The 20,417-nt window shown below is 36.1% G+C and overlaps 1 protein-coding gene across 5 annotated transcripts in view; it reads right to left on the reverse strand.

Annotated features, from left to right (window-relative positions):
- Nucleotides 1-4,979: 4,979 nt before the first annotated feature.
- LOC141401142 (uncharacterized) overlaps nt 4,980-20,417 on the reverse strand; it is a 68,950-nt gene continuing 53,512 nt past the window's right edge. For 4 of the 5 annotated variants that reach the window (XM_073981046.1, XM_073981047.1, XM_073981050.1 and 1 more), the window contains one exon: nt 4,980-7,099. In XM_073981046.1, the coding sequence (XP_073837147.1) occupies nt 5,372-7,099 (1,728 nt within the window). In that variant the 3' untranslated portion in view covers nt 4,980-5,371. Of the gene's footprint in view, nt 7,100-7,428; nt 7,542-20,417 lie in introns of those variants that run through there. The other variant, XM_073981051.1, reaches the window with a different exon arrangement.

Raw genomic sequence — 20,417 nt, forward strand, 5'->3', positions numbered from 1 at the left:
GACATGAAATCCCTTGGTGAGTATATTAAGAATCCTAAAGGACATATCCGCCGTGAGTCGAACTTCCGCCTTATGGCGTGATGAAGTTTTTGCTAGAGAACCTGTAAGGCATCAGGAATAAGCGTTATATCTTTGTTCACTGTTGTTTTAGCTTATTTTTGAGATGACATGTCTTCAGTCGAATCGAATGACGATTATTTTCGTAGAGCACTAATTCCCTACGGCTTACAGGGTCTCTAGCAAAAACTTCATCACGCCATAACGCGGAAGTTCAACTCAAGGCGGATCTGTCCTTCGGGGTTCTAAATATACTCACCAAGGCCTTTCTTCCCCAAGAGGAATTTTCCGTGCCCCACACTTTCATCTCCATTTTGTTGCACAGTGTAATTCGTGTAAATGTGGCATTGTAATTTCCTGCTCATCATATGTTCTCACTTTGTATATCAAGTAACATTGCTTTTACATTAGCAAATAAAAAATCATCTTCTTAAACGACGGAAATAAAAACGTCCCTATTAGATGTGTCATTGTTGGTACAAAGCGTTTAAGCAATGATTGTTTAGTTTTAGCTTTCAAATCTTTCATGAATTAAGAGTCAATGGTATCAATTGAGCAGACTTTCAAAAGTTTTTTAGACCAAAGTGCAAATATGTGCATAGTAGGGTATTTTTCCGAGCTTAATGTATCGGAACACTCTTTTAATATTTTATGAAACCCCAATAGAAGTTCTAGAAATGAAAACTTTAAGTCAGATATACCATTCAACTCATTCTTTTCTAGCAAAATACTCTTAATCTCATTCTGGACTTGGTATATGCTCCCAAGCATAATATATGTATGTTGAATTCCAACGTGTTCTTATATCTTGTTTTAACATTTTCGATAAATTGTTATTTAGCTCCAAGTGTTTAAAATATCTTAGCATAGACTAATAAATTTATAGACGTTTATTTGCTCTCAGCATTTATCTTCGAAATTTTCGAAAATTGGTAGATGGCGTTAGTATTTTTATTTAAAGTTACCATAGATTTTAAACTATTTATTCTGATAAAAGACAAAATATGGATAATCTTTGGCCAGATCAACATCCTCATATAAACAAATTCAAAAAAATATTGTAACTTGCTCCAAAACATTGTGTAATTGTGTGAAAAGATTAGGTACTTTGCATACCGGCGACACCTACAAAAAGAGAAGACACTACAATCTCTTTGTCTATGAATTTATTAGTCTATGCATAGACTATGCATAGACTAATAAATTTATAGACGTTTATTTGCTCTCAGCATTTATCTTCGAAATTTTCGAAAATTGGTAGATGGCGTTAGTATTTTTATTTAAAGCATAGACTAATAAATTCATAGACAAAGAGATTGTAGTGTCTTCTCTTTTTGTAGGTGTCGCCGGTATGCAAAGTACCTAATCTTTTCACACAATTACACAATGTTTTGGAGCAAGTTACAATATTTTTTTGAATTTGTTTATATGAGGATGTTGATCTGGCCAAAGATTATCCATATTTTGTCTTTTATCAGAATAAATAGTTTAAAATCTATGGTAACTTTAAATAAAAATACTAACGCCATCTACCAATTTTCGAAAATTTCGAAGATAAATGCTGAGAGCAAATAAACGTCTATAAATTTATTAGTCTATGTTTAAAGTCTATGCATAGACTAATAAATTTATAGACGTTTATTTGCTCTCAGCATTTATCTTCGAAATTTTCGAAAATTGGTAGATGGCGTTAGTATTTTTATTTAAAGTTACTATAGATTTTAAACTATTTATTCTGATAAAAGACAAAATATGGATAATCTTTGGCCAGATCAACATCCTCATATAAACAACATCCTCATTTTCCAAATTCACAAACAAATCTGTTGTACAACAGATACTTGAGAAGGAAAAAAACAAATAAAGTTCTAACTCGTTCATATACAACACAGAACTGAAAGACTGAATTTTTTTATTTAGGGGAAAAATGTGTTTATGACATGAACAGTTACAACTGAACGCACCAATTTGAATGTTTTTTGGTTTCAGCGAGTGGAATGTACGAGGGCTACTAGCAAAGATTCCGGCCAAATAATGAAAACGCGGATATTATGAAAATAGTTTTATTACATTCCAAAGAATTCTCCAGCATGATTTATACACTTTTTCACGCCCTCAAACCAATTGTTGAAGCGTTTTTGTGGTTATTTTATAACTAGATTTAAAATAGAATAGAAATACAATTCTCACCATAAAAAATATATCTATGGTATATTTGTTTTGTTAGCACTTGCATATTTGGTGGAGAAGTTTTTATTCACTGGGAATCGTTATTGCCAAATTACGGCCAATTATTTTGAAAATATTTATAAAACGTGAAACATGGTGGTACCGTTCGTTATATGGGCCGTGGACGTATATAAATAATTTTTGTAGAAATACAATTTTTGGAAATACAAAATAACCGAATTGGCGGTCAAATAGGACTAACACCACCAACATTTCTTAAAGTGATGTTTCGATTTGTATGGGGCTATACAAAAACGTTGACATATCAGGAAAGATATTTAAATTCGTCTTTTCCATTTCAAAAAAATAAGGAAAAAATGTTGATGCTACATCAATGATTTTTGGTACATAGATTAAGAAAAAAATCTTCATTCCAAATCTGTTTTCGTTACCAACTTTGATCGTTGCGGGCAAAAGATATGACCGTATTAATTATGATAATTAGAAAAAAATTAAAAAAATCGGGGCTTAGTATATTATGATGTTATCGTTAACTGAATTCGTACCCTTTGCGATGATGCAAAAAAAAGAAAATCTCAATGGATTCGCTAAAAATCAAATTAGTTAAATAATTTCAGAATTTTACTTACAAAAAATATATAAAAAAAACTTATAACAGTCGTGAAGATTGGAGCTATAGTATTTATGTTATTTTCAAAAATTCGAAGAAAATATGATGAAAAAAATAAAAATCATGTTATTCTAATTTTTTTTAATGGTTTTATAAGAAAAGTTTAAGAAAAATATTTGAGTTCTTCGTCATTTTCGTCAAAATTTCACGCAATAATGAAGATGTTCCGTTGCAACAAATTTTTCGCTTATACTTTTCCTATTGGCGAATATTTTTAGAACATTATATTAAATCTCAAGGAATTCCAATTGTGGCATTACAATCAAATAATGTTATATTAAATATTACAACATTTGAAACGCATTAAACCGCGTAATAGTGAAAATGACATTTTCAACAGAGCGAATCAATCCCTTTTATTTGATGTACAGTTTGTGAAATTCTATTTGGAGGCTACGATGTAGCATCTGATGCATATTAGGCGCAAAATACATTAAAATGATCATAATTTCCACGAAGTTCATTTACATTTTATGAGCATCCGATTTCAATAACCTTTAAAAAATACATCATTTGATGTCGTTTCATTGCGATCCATGGGTAACCGTGGATGTAGCATCGCACTTGATTTTTAGAAATATCTGTTTTCGTACATTTTAAAATTTAATGAATTTTAATGAAAAATTTTCTCATCTGTTACTAGAATTGAATAAGAAGACCCTCTTGAAAAAGTTGGAAACAAGCCAACGAAACGTTGAGCAAACATGAAATAAATTCATTTATTAACCTGACCAAAAAAGCCCAATAAAAACATCTATAATATCAACATTGGTCAACAAAACACTCATCAGAAGTATCGCTCTTTAGTTGAGTAGAAATGACACATCCAAAATGCCTTTAAATACGCGATATTTTCAAAAACATTTGATGCACATTTTCGAAATTTGAGGGGTATCATATCCGCCGATATAGTGGATTTAGACGCGCAGTTGCTTATTAGATTCAGAACATAAAAAAAACTAAATTTACGCGGGTTTCCACGGAAATCGAATGACGTTTGTAAATTTTAAACCAAAAAAAAAAAAACAGTTTTTTTAGAAAAATTTACGCACACAAATTTCGGGTTTGGGCGCAAATTACTGTGATCCTATGAAGGCTACGCGCTCATGTTATACATTAAAAAATGCGAAATCGCGAGTACTACAATCAAATAATAAACTTTTATATAAATCCAGCTGCGCGTCCCGATTAGAGCAAAAATTCAAAAAACCTAATTTTTCAATGTTCGTATCCGTTTGAGGTAGATACAGTGGATATATTAAAAAATCATACATTAGAAACTTCAATTCTGAAGTGTATTCTTTAACATATCTTTCGAAAATTAACATAAAAAACTCGTTTCCTTCAACGATTTTTTCCGATTTTTTTACATTAATACGACCATAGCATACGCTTAAATTGATATTTTTAAAAATACATCGGTGAATCGAGCTTAAAAACTTCAGTTGACCTAACTACGTGCAATGGTCATGGTACATTACAACTGTTCGCGAGTTACAATACCCCATACGTCAGTTTCAACATAAGTTAATTTTCTGCAAAAAGCTTGATATACCCTCGATAGTCTAAAGCGTAAACGTAGGTTGTTATGAATTTTTATCAGAATTTTCTCTCTCGCTCTTTTTTAAAAGATTCCGTACATACAGATTTTTCTGGAATTGAGACTTATTGACACTTCTCGTGAAAACGATCAATTTTGGATACAGTGTGCTGACTATGACCTTAAACACTTAGATTACGTACATATTGGGGGTTATTCTGAATGAAAACTAGCGTGAATTTTGCACTATCCCTTTTAAGTTGAAACGGCAGAGGGATACAACTCAAGGGGAGTTTTCATTGCGAATAACCCCCATCATCTCCAACAATCTTTTGCGCTTGGGACATATAGCAAGATATGATAATTAATTTTTTGTCGTTAAGGAATTTCAAAGCGTATTTAGTGGGTGGTATCTTTAAACGCTTCCACATATTTAATGAAAAAATCCCTTTAAATTTTAATTCTCTTAAATAAACCTCCCAAACCAATATACATATGTATTTAAATAAATATCAAAATACATTTTATGATTTTTATAAAATATCGTTTTGTTTCACTTTTTATTCGTTTATTTTTCGAAACTTAATTAAATAAATACAAAAAGTTTTTTGTTTGTTTTGTTTTTGCAATTAGAACGGAAATAAATAATACAAAAAATAATAAATAAATTAATTAATAAATAAATTACACACATACATAAATAATAATAATAGAATCCTTTGTCTCGGTTTTTTGTTCATTTTGTTGTTATTTTTTTTTCTTGACAGGATTTCTTTTTTTTAAGAGGTAATGGAAGTTTGTCCTAAAAAGATGTCGCAAATAAAAACAAGCATTAACAATGGAAGGATTACGCATTGGGTGAGAAGATCTATTTGGGAGCTAGGCCTTTCGCAAGCCTAACTTAGAATAATAACTTAATTATGATAACCCATGGGAGCTCCTTTGCGATCGAAATGCCGGACACGGACAAAGAGGAAAGCAGCGACTAGGGAGGCAACAGCCAAAACAAGCAAGAGCATAACAAGACCACCCACAAAGCTGGGCACAGACATACAGATGGTTTCTGGATCAGCATTGCGTGCTGATTGTATGACCACTGTTTCGTTGTTGGCATTGCTGTTGAGGGCAAAGTTTACATCACCGGGGGCAACGACTTGAATAATGCGGCTAGTGTTGACATCGGTCATTTCTTGGGCATCACGTTTGTAGATTCTAGGCTTAACAGTAATATCGATGGTATCACGACGTCTGCGAACACCGCGCAAGTCATCAAGACCCTCAACAGAGCGAGGACGTCCGCCCAAGGATACCAAGTTGCCACCTTCCATATCGTCCTTACGTTTAACGGTGCTGTATTGGCCTGGTTGACCGGGCAATGGTGGTGGAGGCATGTGCAGGTCGTTGGGATTTTGGGCAGGGGCTTGAGAGCTGGCTGGTCCTGAATCAGCCAAACCGGCCGTTTGGGCTTGGGGTGAAGGAACAACATCGGGTTGATTTTCGGAATAAGCACCGGTCGAGTCGCTGGCTGGGTGTCTGGGATCGGGATAGGCTGCTGGATGCAAACCACCAAGACCAAAGTCTCCACGTTCATAGGGCTCGGGTGGACCGTATTCTGAAGAGAGGGCATTACCGCCGATTTGGGGTACACCATATTCACCACCGGCCAAACTGGGACCACACTTGGGTTCAGGGCAATTGTAGCGGCACACTTGTATGACACATTGGAAGTGGACATTCATGGAGTCGGGGAATTTGAAGGCCTGGAAGTAAGCAAAACTAACCACCGAAGCAGAGGGTCCAAAGTTCTTGATCTTCTGGAATTTACTCATAATCTTTGGTCTGACAACACAGCCATTTTGATCGACCAGCTGTATGGGAGCACGCTTGCCATCATGAGCCACACAGTTGCGTACCAACATATCGAATTTGTTCTCATCATCCTTGATGGCCAACACCATGGTCATGGTCTGACCGATCTTAACAATACCCGACACTTCGGAAGCCCAAGGACCTTTGCCAACTTGAATTTGCATCCAGCATTGCAGATTATCACCCAAGAAATTGGCGGTAACAGCATGCAACATATCAACCTGGAATGGTCGGAAAGTCACAGCCTTTTCGTAGAAATCATACCATGTGCAGCGCAATTTTCTGGCCTGATCCCAAACTTCCTGGACATAGGGATCATATTGAATAATGATGGTGTTCTCGACATAGCTGCCCGATGGTGTGGGTGCTCCATAGCCGGCGGCGGCATTGTGATTTGCCGAACTGGTCATGCCGCAACTGTTGAGGAAAATTTCAAAAGTGGCACTTAAATGGCCGGTACCTGGTTTCAAGTGAACACAATGGGGATCGCTGTAGAAACCCTTCGAGAATATCATGCCGTAGAAGGGACGATCGAATTCGATATTCACGCGCATGTGAGTTTTTTCACACTGCACCTGCAGATGTTTGATTTGGGGGCTGTCGTTCGTTGTTGCCAGTGGCCAAGCTTCGTCGGAGATGTCATTGCTGGGACTGGCCGCTAATGCTGTCTGTGGTGATCCATAGACGGGTGAGGGTGGTGGTGGTCCATATACCGATCTGTGTTCCAGAGGCAGGGAAGCTGAGTCCACGTGTGGTCCCTCACAATAAGCATTCTGTGTGAAAGAAAAGAGAAGAATGAAACAGACGATTAAAACCAAGTGGCGATTATGAAGGGAAACAAGGGAAAAGAAAGATGAATTAGCTGTATTATGGTAATAATAAAAATAAATACGTAATTCCCATCCAAGGTTGTAGAAAGCGAAATTTGTATGTTTTCGTCAAACTAAACCCTACTCAACACCATTACCATCATCATGTGTGTCTTCGTCATCAACAACAATAACATCGTTGTAATTTTTTATGAACATATTTATTTTTCGTTTGTTTAATAAAACCCCAAGCCCAGATTCCAAAGAGGGGTAATGAATGTTTTTGTCGTTACCATTTTCTGGAACTGTATTTCGAAATCATTTGCCAACATTATTAATGTATCCATCCGCTTGCTTGTCGACAGCAAAGTGCGTCTCACTGCGGGTATCCAAATTTACGTAACGCTTATTTTGGCCCATTATGTAATATTTTGTGGTAACACCATGTCATCATCAACATCACTTATGGTTTAAGCATGTTGTTGTTGTTAGTAACGATGGCGGTGGTGGCGGAGTTGTAAGATTGTTTTTCGTTTTATTTAAACGAAAACAAAAAAATTGTGTTAAGTTGATGACTCTTTGTCGAAAACTGTTGCCATAACATCCGCATTGTCATTAATTGGTGTAGCCACTTTTAAGATATTTTATAATTTTCTGCTTCGTGGCCCTTCTTGAGCTCGAGTGTTACAGAAATACACACAATGTACGATGTTGTAGTCTAGTCTATTCAAGGAAACGTTGAATGCAATCGACATGTTGAGATTATCTAAAAGTTAATTTATTTTGGATTTTTTTGGGAGCTTTGTTGTAACTTTATGGATGTACGTTATTACTAGTGAAGACGTCTGCTCGTATAGCATTTGAAGGGCGACATATGGTATGGAAAATAGCATTTGTGTTGAGGGTAAAGTATATATCATTGTTGACATCGGTCATTTCTTGGGCATCACGTTTGTAGATTTTAGGATTAACAGTAATATCGATGGTAACACGACGTCTGCGAACACCTCGCAAGTCATCTAGACGCTCAACAAGGCGAGAAAGTCTGCCCAAAGAAACCAAATTGCCACCTTCCATATTGTCTTTGCGTTTAACAATGCTCTATTGGCCTGCTTGACCGGGCTATGGTGATGGAGGCAAGGGGCTTAAGAGCTGGCTGGTCCTGAGTCAGCAACATCGGACGTTTGGGCTTGGTTTGAAGGAACAAGGATACAGATGGTCTTTGATGACTGAGCATTTTTCTTGGCTTTTCATTCATCTCAAGTAGATATTGTCCATGCCATTGTGCCACCTGTGGAGAATCCTTTAAAACTCTTTACAGATAGTAAGTGACACATACTACCGCACATTATGTTCACACCATAAGAACGATATACGGCGTTGAATTGTAACCCACTGTAGGCAAAAGGTTTCTTCAATAAAAATCAAATTACAAAATTGTAAGGAAGCAAACCTTTGGACCCACTGTCGCCAAGTGAAGTGATCATCCTGGTAGTCAGATTGCGAGAATACAAAATTGTGGTAACGGGCAGTATGTAATTCGAGATCATGTCACCTTTATATTTTCTTTAGAAGGTTGTTCTCGCTGCCTCCACTACAACGGTACCATTTTTTTCGGGTCAAATCAGTACTTCCTGAGATAAAGATCGAAAAGTTATAATTGCCTACGATTGCCTAAGAATTAAATATCCTATTTGGCAGAAACCATACATATCGTACAATTTCTTAAAAAATACATCAAGCTCCAAGGTGGATAACTTCCCTCTCAAAAGTTCAAAACATTCGCGTAAGTGCGCTTCAAGGGCTGTTCAAGGACCGCTTTTAAATTTTTATCAAGCTTTCGGACATAAAGGTCCAATAGCTTCAAAAATTCTACGATTACCAACAAAAATGGCTGGTGGCGCGATAGGAGTGTCCGGCATTGTTCCAATCTTTGCACATCGCAATTTTTCTCTCAACCACACTGTTCACCACCTGTACGGCTGCAATGAGGCTCCTCCCGAAACATATTGGAGGATGGTGTCCTGTCCTGATTCCGACAATTAACTACCCCATGATATTGGGTGTAACAATTCGACAGCATGTACACATAGCTATGTATTTGCTATAAGATTAGAAATAGGAACAAGGTTTATAATTGGATGCTTCTATAGACCCTCTCTGAAACAAAGGGTGCTTTTGTAGACCCTCTCGGAAACAAACGGTGCTTTTATAAACCCTCTCGGAAACAAACGGTGCTTCTATAAACCCTCTCTGAAAGAAAGGGTGCTTCTATAGACCCTCTCTGAAAGAAAGAGTCCTTCTATAGACCATCTCTGAAACAAAGGGTGTTTCTATAGACCCCTTCTGAAGCAAAGGGTGTTTCTATAGACACCTTCTGAAGCAAAGTGTGCTTCTATAGACCCTTTCTGAAACAAAGGGTGTTTCTATAGACCCTTTCTGAAGCATAAGATGCTTCTATAGACACTCTCTGTAACAAAGGCTGCTTCTATAGACCCTCTCTGAAACAAAGGATGCTTCCATAGACCCTTTCTGAAGCATACGATGCTTCTATAGACCCTCTCTGAAACAAAGGCTGCTTCTGTAGACCCTCTCTAAAACAAATTGTGCTTCTATAGACCCTCTCCGAAACAAAAGGTGCTTCTATAGACCCTCTCTGAAACAAAAGGTGCTTCTATAAACCCTCTCTGAAATAAAAGATGCTTCTATAGACCCTCTCTGAAACAAAGGTGCTTCTATAGACCCTCTCGGAAACAAACGGTGCTTCTATAAACCCTCTCGGAAACAAACGGTGCTTCTATAGACCTTCTCTGAAAGAAAGGGTGCTTCTATAGACCCTCTCTGAAACAAAGGGTGTTTCTATAGACCCCTTCTGAAGCAAAGGGTGTTTCAATAGACCCCTTCTGAAGCAAAGTGTGCTTCTATAGACCCTTTCTGAAACAAAGGGTGTTTCTATAGACCCTTTCTAAAGCATAGGATGCTTCTATAGACCCTCTCTGAAACAAAGGCTGCTTCTATAGACCCTCTCTGAAACAAAGGTTGCTTCTATAGACCCTATCTGAAACAAAGGGTGCTTCTATAGACCCTCTCTGAAACAAAGGGTGCTTCCATATACCCCCTCTGAAACAAAGGGTGCTTCTATAGACCCCCTCTGAAACAAAGAGTGCTTCTAAAGACCCTCTCTGAAAGAAAGGGTGCTTCTATTGACGCTCTCTGAAACAAAGGGTGTTTCTATAGACCCTCTCTGAAACAAAGGGTGCTTCTATAGACCCTCTCTGAAACAAAAGGTGCTTCTGTAGACCCTCTCTGAAACAAAGGGTGCTTCTATAGACCATCTCTGAAACAAAGGGTGCTTGTTTAGACCCTTTTTGGAGCTAAGTATGTTTCTATAGAACCTTTGTGAAGCACAGGATGCTTTTATAGACCCTTTTTGAACTAAGGGTGTTTTTATAGACCCTTTCTGGAGCAAAGTGTGTTTCTGTAGACCTTTTCTGAAACAAACGGTGTTTCTATAGACCTTTCCTGAAGCAAATGGTGCTTCTTTAGACCCTTTCTGAAGCAATTTGGGCGTCAATGGACCCTTTCATATTCTTCTCATAACATTTGTCGATGGCATCCTGAGTCCGACCACAAACTACCCCATGATATTGGGTGTATTGTTCGACAGCACGTTTAAGTAGGACCAGAAGTAGGAACGAGGTTTTCAAATCGCTGATCGGTAGTACTTTCAGTGCTGACAAAGAGCCTTGTTGGACGCTTATAATGCAATATGCCGGTCTGCGGTAACTATGCGGCGCCAGTGTGACATGCAAACGTTAGCGCCACGCACTGGATGAATGTCGCACCGAGGACTGGTAAATCAGCAGTACCCGCATGAGTGTTAACTGCGTGAGCAGGCTTGACTCACCCAGCTCCAAAGATACAAGTGAGAAACTTTAGATCAACATGCTTATCAGGCAGGCTTAAATAGCATTCATACATACCACCGAGGTAGCCAGGGGGCAGCACGGGGTATCCCTGGGCAAATTGTCATTCTTTGTATATTTTAATTGCAAAATTTGAAAATTTTATGATCTTGAAGATGCAGTCGCCTCACTTTGTATTGGGACCGAATAAATGACATGTAACCCTCTCAACACATGCCCTGTATGTGGATAGGAACCGACACGGCACTCTGCAGTTGTTTAATTGTCTGGATTACCCCACTCACCCTGTTCCTGATTCTTTATGGTCGCAAACTCTCCAGGTTGCATTGAATCTGGGCACAGAGGAATCAGAACCAGATAATTAAAAAAAGATAAACGAACGAAAAGATTTGCGTTGATACAACAACAGGTTCTTTGTGTAGGACTTGATGAGCTTTAACTGCGACCGTGACTTCGTTTTCGAATAATTTGAGTCATAATTCGACATATTTCACTAGTAAGTTGAGAATTCCAATAGAAATTCAAATTATTTCATTTCTAAGTTAAGTTTTTAATTTGCAATTCGAATTATTTCATTTGTAATTTGAATTTTTTTGTAATTGGAATATTTGTAATTCGATTTTTTATATTTGTATTTTTTCTTTTAAATTGAAATTCGAATTATTCTATTTGTAATTCGAATTATTCCATTTGAAATTCTAAACAAAAAATTTCAAAATTGTTTTAAATTCGGTTTTTCGAATTACAAATATAATGTTTCGAAATACAAATGGCATAATTCAAATTTTAAATGTATATGATTCGAATTTCAAATACAAATGGTATATTTCGAATTACAAATGGAAAAAAATCGAATCACGTATGAAAAATACTTAAATTATAAATGGAATAATTCGAAATTCAATTGGAATTCTTAAAGTACAAGTGAAATGTTTTGAAATTTAACAAAATAATCCAATACAACTGAAAAATTATGTCTCCATATCGTGTCTAAGGTGTAAGAGAAAAATATTCTCAGCTCGGCTTATGGCACAAAACGTTCTTTTTAGGATATCATTTTTAATGATACGTTTATTATTATTACATTCTTAGTATTACATTGTCTTTTGCGTCATTTCTGGCAAAAGAATAAAGAACAGCCAGATCAACATTTTAATAAGGCAGTATTAGCTCTTTATTCTTTTACAGCTGATGACTTGGTGTCATGCTAATTAGCCTCATTAGATCATTTTTCTCTAATAGCTCTTCCTATTTAATTTCCTTTCCTTTTTATGCAGTGTATTTCCTGAATCCAGGACAAACACTATATTCAAATAACAGTAGAAGAACCCACCCTAACAAACATTGAGTAACAATCAAATTCTAAATGATTAAAATCAATTTTTAATCCAATTTTTGTCTTATTTGAAACGGCAAAACAAATAAAAAAACGTCTAAATATCTAAAATTGTTTAATGTTTAAGCTGCGTATAAAAGAAATAACACCAAAACAGCAACAACAACAACAAGTTCGAGAAAATATGAAAGAAAATGTTCATGCTGAACATCGTGGTAAATGAATGAGTGAAGAAAGTTAAAACTGGTACAAATCAGAGCATAACTGCATTTTAGCTAGACACAAACACACGCTGAATAGCGTAGCGTAAAGCTAAAAACAACGTATAAGAAGATTTAGTTGAAAAGAAACACATACTACATGTATATATAAACATACATACATACATATATAAAGACCTACATATAGTTTTAATGCAATTTGTTGAAGCATGCGATTTGGAGTTTTATTTTTTTGTATAAAAAATGAAATTTTAAGTAAAATCGAGTAGTAAATCTTTATATAAATAGAACTAATTCAGTGTTTGGTTTAATTTATTTTATACACAAAAGTGTACACATACGTATGTATTTATTAATATTAATATGAGAGTGAAATGAAATGAAATAATGAATTTAAATTAATTCAATTTACTTTTCTATGATTTCATTATGGATTAGTTTTTAATATATCGTAAAAATAGGAGCGGGAGTCGTAGGAAAGTGTTAAAATCCAGTATTTAATATTTCTCCCCTTCCATCTCATGTGAGACTTGTTCTCCTTATGGTGTCTGATGGCTTTTAACTCCAGGTTAAAACTTGGATTGGGGCATCGAAAAATACTACCACGTCAAAAGCAAAGAATAAGGGAATCAAACACTATGTACCCTGCTAGAGTCGAAATGGTGTACCGTTGGACTCGTTAGTAAGAAAGAATGTGTTTTATATCATGTTCGGATACCTAAGATTCTGGCTGACTTCATAAATGCAGTATGATGCGTCAAATGACATCGTCGTGCCTTCATAAATGCAGCATGTATTTTTATGGACATCGTCGTGACTTCATAAATGTCACGCGAAACGTCGTATTGCGCAGTTATTGCCAAATTTGTGCAGTGTCACCACTTGTGCTGCACAACAATTGACATTTCTTCAGTACTGTTATGTCAACTGACATTTGCAAAGAAAACAAAAAAAAAATACATAAGAAACAATTAAAAATTTGCGGATTTGTGGTAATTATTTAATATAATAAATTTATTTTCAAAAAAAACTGAATTTTACAACATGTAAACAAAGTAAAGCAATGCGTGCGTACATAAATGCAGTACAGTGACATGTCTCTTTTTATACCCTCAGCCTTTAGGCTAGAAAGGGTATATACACTTTCATACGGGCAAAATGTGCCTCATCGAAATAATGGTTTTAGACCCAAAGTATGTTTGGACGAAATGTGTTTCAGACAATTTGGAGTCGATTTAGCAATGTCCGTCCGTCTGTCTGTCTGGCTGGCTGGTGCGCACGATAACTCTCGAACGGATCAACCGATTCGGTTCAAAATTTGGCTTTCGTAATATTTTGTCCAAACTTAATTTAAGTTCGAAGATGGGTTATATCGGTCCACTCCTTCCGGTACCTCCCCCAAAAAAGTTCGGAAATGGTCGGAACATTTGTGTGTACGATAACTCTTGAAGGGAGTAGCCGATTTGGCCCATATTTTGTACATCGTGAAATTCCTACCAGACTTAGATGAGGTTCCAATAGGGACTCAATCGATCCACTCCTTCGGGTACCTCCCACACAAAATTTCGGAAAAGTTCAGTTTAGGGACTGCTCTCAACTTGTGCCAACTTGTATTCAGTGCCCCCCATACGACGGTACAAGTTTCATCAGAGGCAAATCCATACTTCTTGAGAAAATAGCCTGAAAGCTGTGAAAAATGCCTATGACCCAGTGTGTAGTGGCTGGAACGATAACTCTCGAACGGATCAATCGATTCGGTTCAAAATTTGGCTTTCGTAATATTTTGTCCAAACTTAGTTTAACTTTGAAGAAGGGTTATATCGGTCCACTCCTTCCGGTACCTCCCCCACAAAAGTTCCATAATGTTCGGAAAAATTGTGCGCACGATAACTCTTCATGGGAGTGACCAATTTGGTCCATACTTTACACATACTAATGTATCTACCAGATATAGATCAGGTTCGAATATGGACTATATTTGTCCATTCCTTCGGGTATCTCCCACACAAAATTTTGAATAAATTCACTTTAAGACCTGCTCTCTAATCACTTTGATTTTTGTTGAAGCAACTTGCATTCGCTTCCTCAATTACGACAGTAAAAGTTTTTTCAGGGGAAAATTGTAAAAAACCCCTATAGCATTACATGTAGCGGCTTGAGAGCTCGAACCGAGTACTGCGTTTCTCCACCCTTTGGACATCATAATATTTCTTCGAATATTAGATGAAATTCAAAGGTGGTGCTTATAGGTCCACTCATTCCGGTACCTCCCCCATAAAAGTTCGAAAATATTCGCTAAAATATCTATATATGATCTTGTGCAAACAATTTGGGATGAGGATTTATGAAAGTACAGACCCAAACGACAAAAACCTTTGTTGGGTTTTGTTGTGTCACATCCAGCTTGGATTTTATGGTCCCATCTAAACATTGTTAAATATTGTCTTTTTTAAGCAATTCTGGGCTATATTTCTGAAACCTATGTGAATCTTCATCGCACCTCTAAAGCAAATTTGTAGATAATGGCAAGAATAAAATATTTGTAGAAATAATGAAGTCGAAAATCTACATTTATTGCATCAAATTTTATAAAATATCGAAAATTTTCATAATTTGTATACATTTCGCACGATATCTCTAAAACCGTTATTTTTTCTTAATGTTTTCTTTTGGAGAAATATTCCCTGGAATGTAATACACAACTCTTCAGAACATGTCATTGTTGTAAAATGCCTATTTTACAACGACCATTTAATAAATATGTCAATAATAGCTGTGTTCCTTTACTTACCTGAGGTTACCATTTGTTACCATTTTTAACCTGCAAAGCGTTCCTTAACCCCTAAAAGTGGTAAAACTGGCAGCAATTTTTAAGAGAGTGAGAGAGAGCACAAATGCCTTTCTCTTCTACCACAGGCTACCAGACAAATTTCTGTAGGTAAAAAATGGCAGAACTTATTTTTCGACTTTTGTTTGACGATTATTTCGCAATGAAGAAAAAAAATGGACGAAAAACAGAAGAAAAAGTCGAACGCTGACAAAACTAAATTAAAAACTGTGAAATAAAAGACGAAAATTGATTTTTTATGTTTCTTTTTGACATTGCTACCAGATCTACCATTTTTCCGTTCCTTTACTTTTCTGGTAAAAATGTTCATGAGAGAGCAATTTTGACCACTCTTTCCATTAAAAAAGTAAAGGAACTAAGCTAATGTGATGAAATCCGAAATGCGAGAATAAACTGTGTTTGAAATACGTGTTGTAAAAAGTATGATGCAAAATACAGATGAAATAACATGAAGTAAGAATTTTAGAATGTTCTGAAGAATTGCTGAGAACTTTATTAGGAATATTTTTGCAAAATCTTACTTGGTTCAACTCCCAATAGTTTAGTTGATGCTGACCAGAATTTCAGCAATTATGTAAAAATTTCTATATTTTATCGATTTTGATGCCCTAGATGGAGTTTTTCTTATGTAGTCTGTTCAAAAGATAAATTCTACTAGTTCAGGGCAACAATATTACCAAAGACAGCAAGACCAAATTCCTAATAGTTTCTGAGATAAATGTAGTTTTAGCCCGGTTTAGCTGAGGCCACAAAATCCGAACTGGATCTGACAGGACAAAACTCTACTAGGGTTTTTATAGTCTCAATATGTAGTTTCAAAAAATGCATATTTGAAGTTGTTTGCATTTTCAGTGTTGCACAGTGTAATATTTATTATCAGAGCAATCATTATTAAGAATTCGGTGCGGAATTTAATTTGTTCTTTTTTCCCAATTTCCCAATTTTTTATTTCCGTATTTACGCCCTTAAAGGGAATATTTTTTGTTTAGGCGAGAATATTCTATAATTATGTGATTCTAGTAGTTTTCCATGTTTTAAAATATTGATTTTTAAAGAATTTCACCCTTTTCAATTATTTTTTGTGCAAAAAATCCGAGGGAAATATTCATGATTGCCCTGGATATCTCCAGTCATCCTACCGGTAAACAACAATCCCGGGCCTACTGAAGGAGTGTCAACAAAAAAGAAGAGAGAAGAAACAAATTTTGACAAGCAAAAGCCTATTCCCCTCAATATGCCCGCTTACCGAATGAAGACAAACGAGGAGAGGAGAAGTGTATTATCAAAATAAAATAAAAACAAATAAGAAGGGCGTTAAGTTCGCTCGGGTCGAACTTGTTATAGTGTATTAAAGTAAAAGTAAAATTGTATTAAAGTAAAATTTAACAATTAGTTTCCTTTTGTTTATGAAAACACCAAGATCTTCCGCCACGTCTAAGATTATTCCTTGGAGAGGTGGAACATGCTAAGAATATCACTTTCTTTTAAACAATGTTCAATACCAATGAGATACCTATGTTTTCCATCCATTCAGCAGAATCCGGAATACTAAGTTACAGTCACCACAGTAGACTTGTAAAAAACTTCACATCGATCGGTGTCGTGGTACCTTCCAAACTGAGAACCCAGAAGCTATATTAAAACGTGCATCTATATCCACAATTATCTGTAGGCATGTTTTGCACACATATCGAATACTAAGTACCAAATTTCAGTCATTTCGGTAACCAAACCTTTAAAATACCGAAAATCAGGAGGCACCTTTCTATAGCGTGGACCTATACCGACAATTCTCCACAGAAATGTTGTATATTCGGAAAGACTTTATACCGAATTTTACTCATTTCTGTAGGATAATGTGGCTAAAACTTTGAAAATACCAAAAATCGGGAGGTACCGTTCTATGGGGGCTATAGCAAAACGTGGACCTCTATTTTGCAATTCTATGCACCAAGGTTCCCTAGCCAATCGAAATCTGAAAAGTCAAATTAAAGACAATTCGTTTGCAAATTATGGCTAAATTCCTCAAAATACTACTTTGAATAGGCAGTGACCTTTAAAAGGGTCTATACCATACTCATAAAAAAATATTACAAGAATTTTTACATATTTTCGTTCGTGATGTAGCTTTTTCATATTGTACAGGCACCTCACATAAGACACATGTGTAGTATCTTATACCCATCCGAAAACCACTATTTTTTCAAAAATATGTAAGATTTTCATGAGATGCTAAATCACTTTCCTATTTTTCCCTATATTCCCAATATTTCTCTTGTTTGGTAAATGCTCTCAACTTTGTTTTAGTTTTTTTTTGAATGGTCTCATCGTCTCACCATCACATTGACACTGTAACAAGAAACCACAACCCCCACATTGAGACTTTATCAACAAACTACAACACACTCAACAACTACCACTGTCGCAACAATTCTTGTTAGTTAACTGACAAACCAAACAACTACAGTGCGTTTGGTGTCGAAAAACAAAGAAATTGACTGTACGATACAGTTCGCATCTACAATTTTTTAATTTCTTTAATATAAAGGCAACATCTAATATCTCAACCTAGTGCTGATTGTTCTGTTCATATTATTCTGCTATACCACACGATGAAAACGTAAATTACAATAATACAAAATAAAAGCATTAATAAAAACCAGCAAAAGTGTTTGGTGGTGTTGTGCGGTGGTTGTTAGTCAATAAAAACAAAACAACTCGCCAACATTTTTTTTCAAATCTCTCAGAAGAAACCAGTATTTTTTTGTTTTTGCTTATGAAAGACGTTCTTAAAATGCAGAAATTTGAACCTTGGCAAGACTTTATGAACACTATTCCTAAAATACAGTAATTTTTTCATGTGTATTGTGAACCTATATTGAAAATGTTCTACAGATGGGAAGTCAGGCAACCCAATAGGAACCCCAAAAGTCATATTTCAACCAATCCACTTGGAAAATGTAGCTAAAACTTTTCAAAATGACTCGAATCAAGAGGAGCCATTATACGGTGGCAATACCAAAATGTGGACCAATATCGAAAATTTTCTACAGGAAGAAAGAAAGGCAACACAATAGGAACCTTAAACGTCAAATTAAAGCAGATCCATTTGAAAAATGTAGTTCAAACACTCCGCTCAAAAGCTTCGAATCGAGGGGTACCTTTATAAGGCGGCTATTTCAACAAGTGGAACTATATTGATAATTCTCTACAGCAAGGAAGAAGGAAGAACCAACAGAAACCTCAAAAGCTAAATTACAGTAAATACATAGATATATTCCCACAACATCCCCGAAGGGACAAGGGAGACTTCTCTCAAATCAATGATTGCACGCCGATTCACATTGGCTCAATGAGTATGGGACTTACTTTTTATCGCCGAGTCCGAACGGCCATCCTACGACACTACTTGTAGAGTAGTTTTTCATGACTGAAATACTCAGGAAAATGAAAGCCAACATTACACTGAAGGAATTTGCCACCTCTGAACATTTGGATGTTCTGGTCATGGATTGAACCGCAGATTTTCTGAGTGCAAGGCGGATGTGCTTACGACGAGCGTACGTAAAAATACTTTAAATAACATTTCCAATCGTTTCGTTTCGTATTTTCCATGGGAACAATACAAAACGAAACATAACCCACGCTGGCGGAGTTAGCTGTTTAGTATCGTTTTGTTTACATTCGTGAGTGCGAACAAAACGAAAAGCGAAAAAACTCAACTCCACAAGCGTAGATAGAAAACTAAATAGCACTAAAAACGTTTGGTGGTTGATAAAATATTCACTGTGGTATGTTGATGTTAGTTTATAGGGTTGTTAATCAATCACATGTGCGAGTCATTGACCATAACGCACGGCAAACGTTTCCCAAAAATTCTTTTTGTTTCGGTGGTGAATGAAACAACTCGGTAAAGCATAGCCAAAGTTACATTTCAGCAATCGTACGGTTTCCATCTTTTTACATTGAAAAGTTTTGGGTTTTGTTTTGGTTATAAGAATGAAACGATTCAGAGAAGCTGAAAAGTTTGTGGCTTTGTATGATTGGTACGAGAATCGTTTTGTTTGTTTACGTTCATTGCTTACGACTGCACCACGGTGGCTTCCAAATTAAAGTAAATACGCTTAAAAAAGGGGCCAAAAGACAAAAACTTCTTCAAAATGTCTCGAATCGAGAGGTGCCTTTATAAGGCGACAATACCAATCTGTGGGCCTATATTGAAAACTGTTTTACAGGAAGAAACGCAAAGAAAAGCAGCACAATAGAAACTCCAAAAGTTAAATTATAGCCAATCCCTTTTGCAAAATGTTGCTGAAACTCCCTCAATATGCCTCGAGTCGGTACGTGTCATTATATTGACAGTTTTCTAAAGGATTGCTAAATTCCAAACCTAAAAACTAAATTGCAGCCAATTCGGGAGCATACAACATTCAAGATACCCCAAAAAATGGGCGGTATATTCATAGTCCGCCCGGTTTTTAATTCTTTTTTAAGTATTTCATACCAAAAAGTCTTCCTTTTATATTTAAGGATCGAATATATGAACTTAATTGTGAAAGGTGACCATACTGGTTTCTCAGAATTTTTTTGCCTTCTTTTGGACATATGGACTTGCCTAGAAAATATCGATACTTGTGGTGTACTTATCTTAATGATTGTGGACCTTTTGGTAATACATTTGATTTGGATTAAAGTGTTGAACTTTTGCGGAGTGGGTACCTGAAGCAAACGGCCCACATAGTCCATTTTGGAAGTGGATATGGATATTTTGGAATTCAGTCCCTCTTTATTTACTGCGCCCAGCAGCCATTTTGGTTGGTCACTGTAGCCATTAGACCATCATAAAGGCCTCGACAGATAAGAAGCACGGCATTCTTGCTGAAGTCATATCTGATAAAAGACTAAAGACCAAGTGCGACCTAATAAAAATATTTCAGAATCACATTTGAAT

This window comes from Musca autumnalis, unplaced genomic scaffold (assembly GCF_047663935.1).
Source record: "Musca autumnalis isolate F117 unplaced genomic scaffold, ASM4766393v1 scaffold_4, whole genome shotgun sequence".
Taxonomy (NCBI): domain Eukaryota; kingdom Metazoa; phylum Arthropoda; class Insecta; order Diptera; family Muscidae; genus Musca; species Musca autumnalis.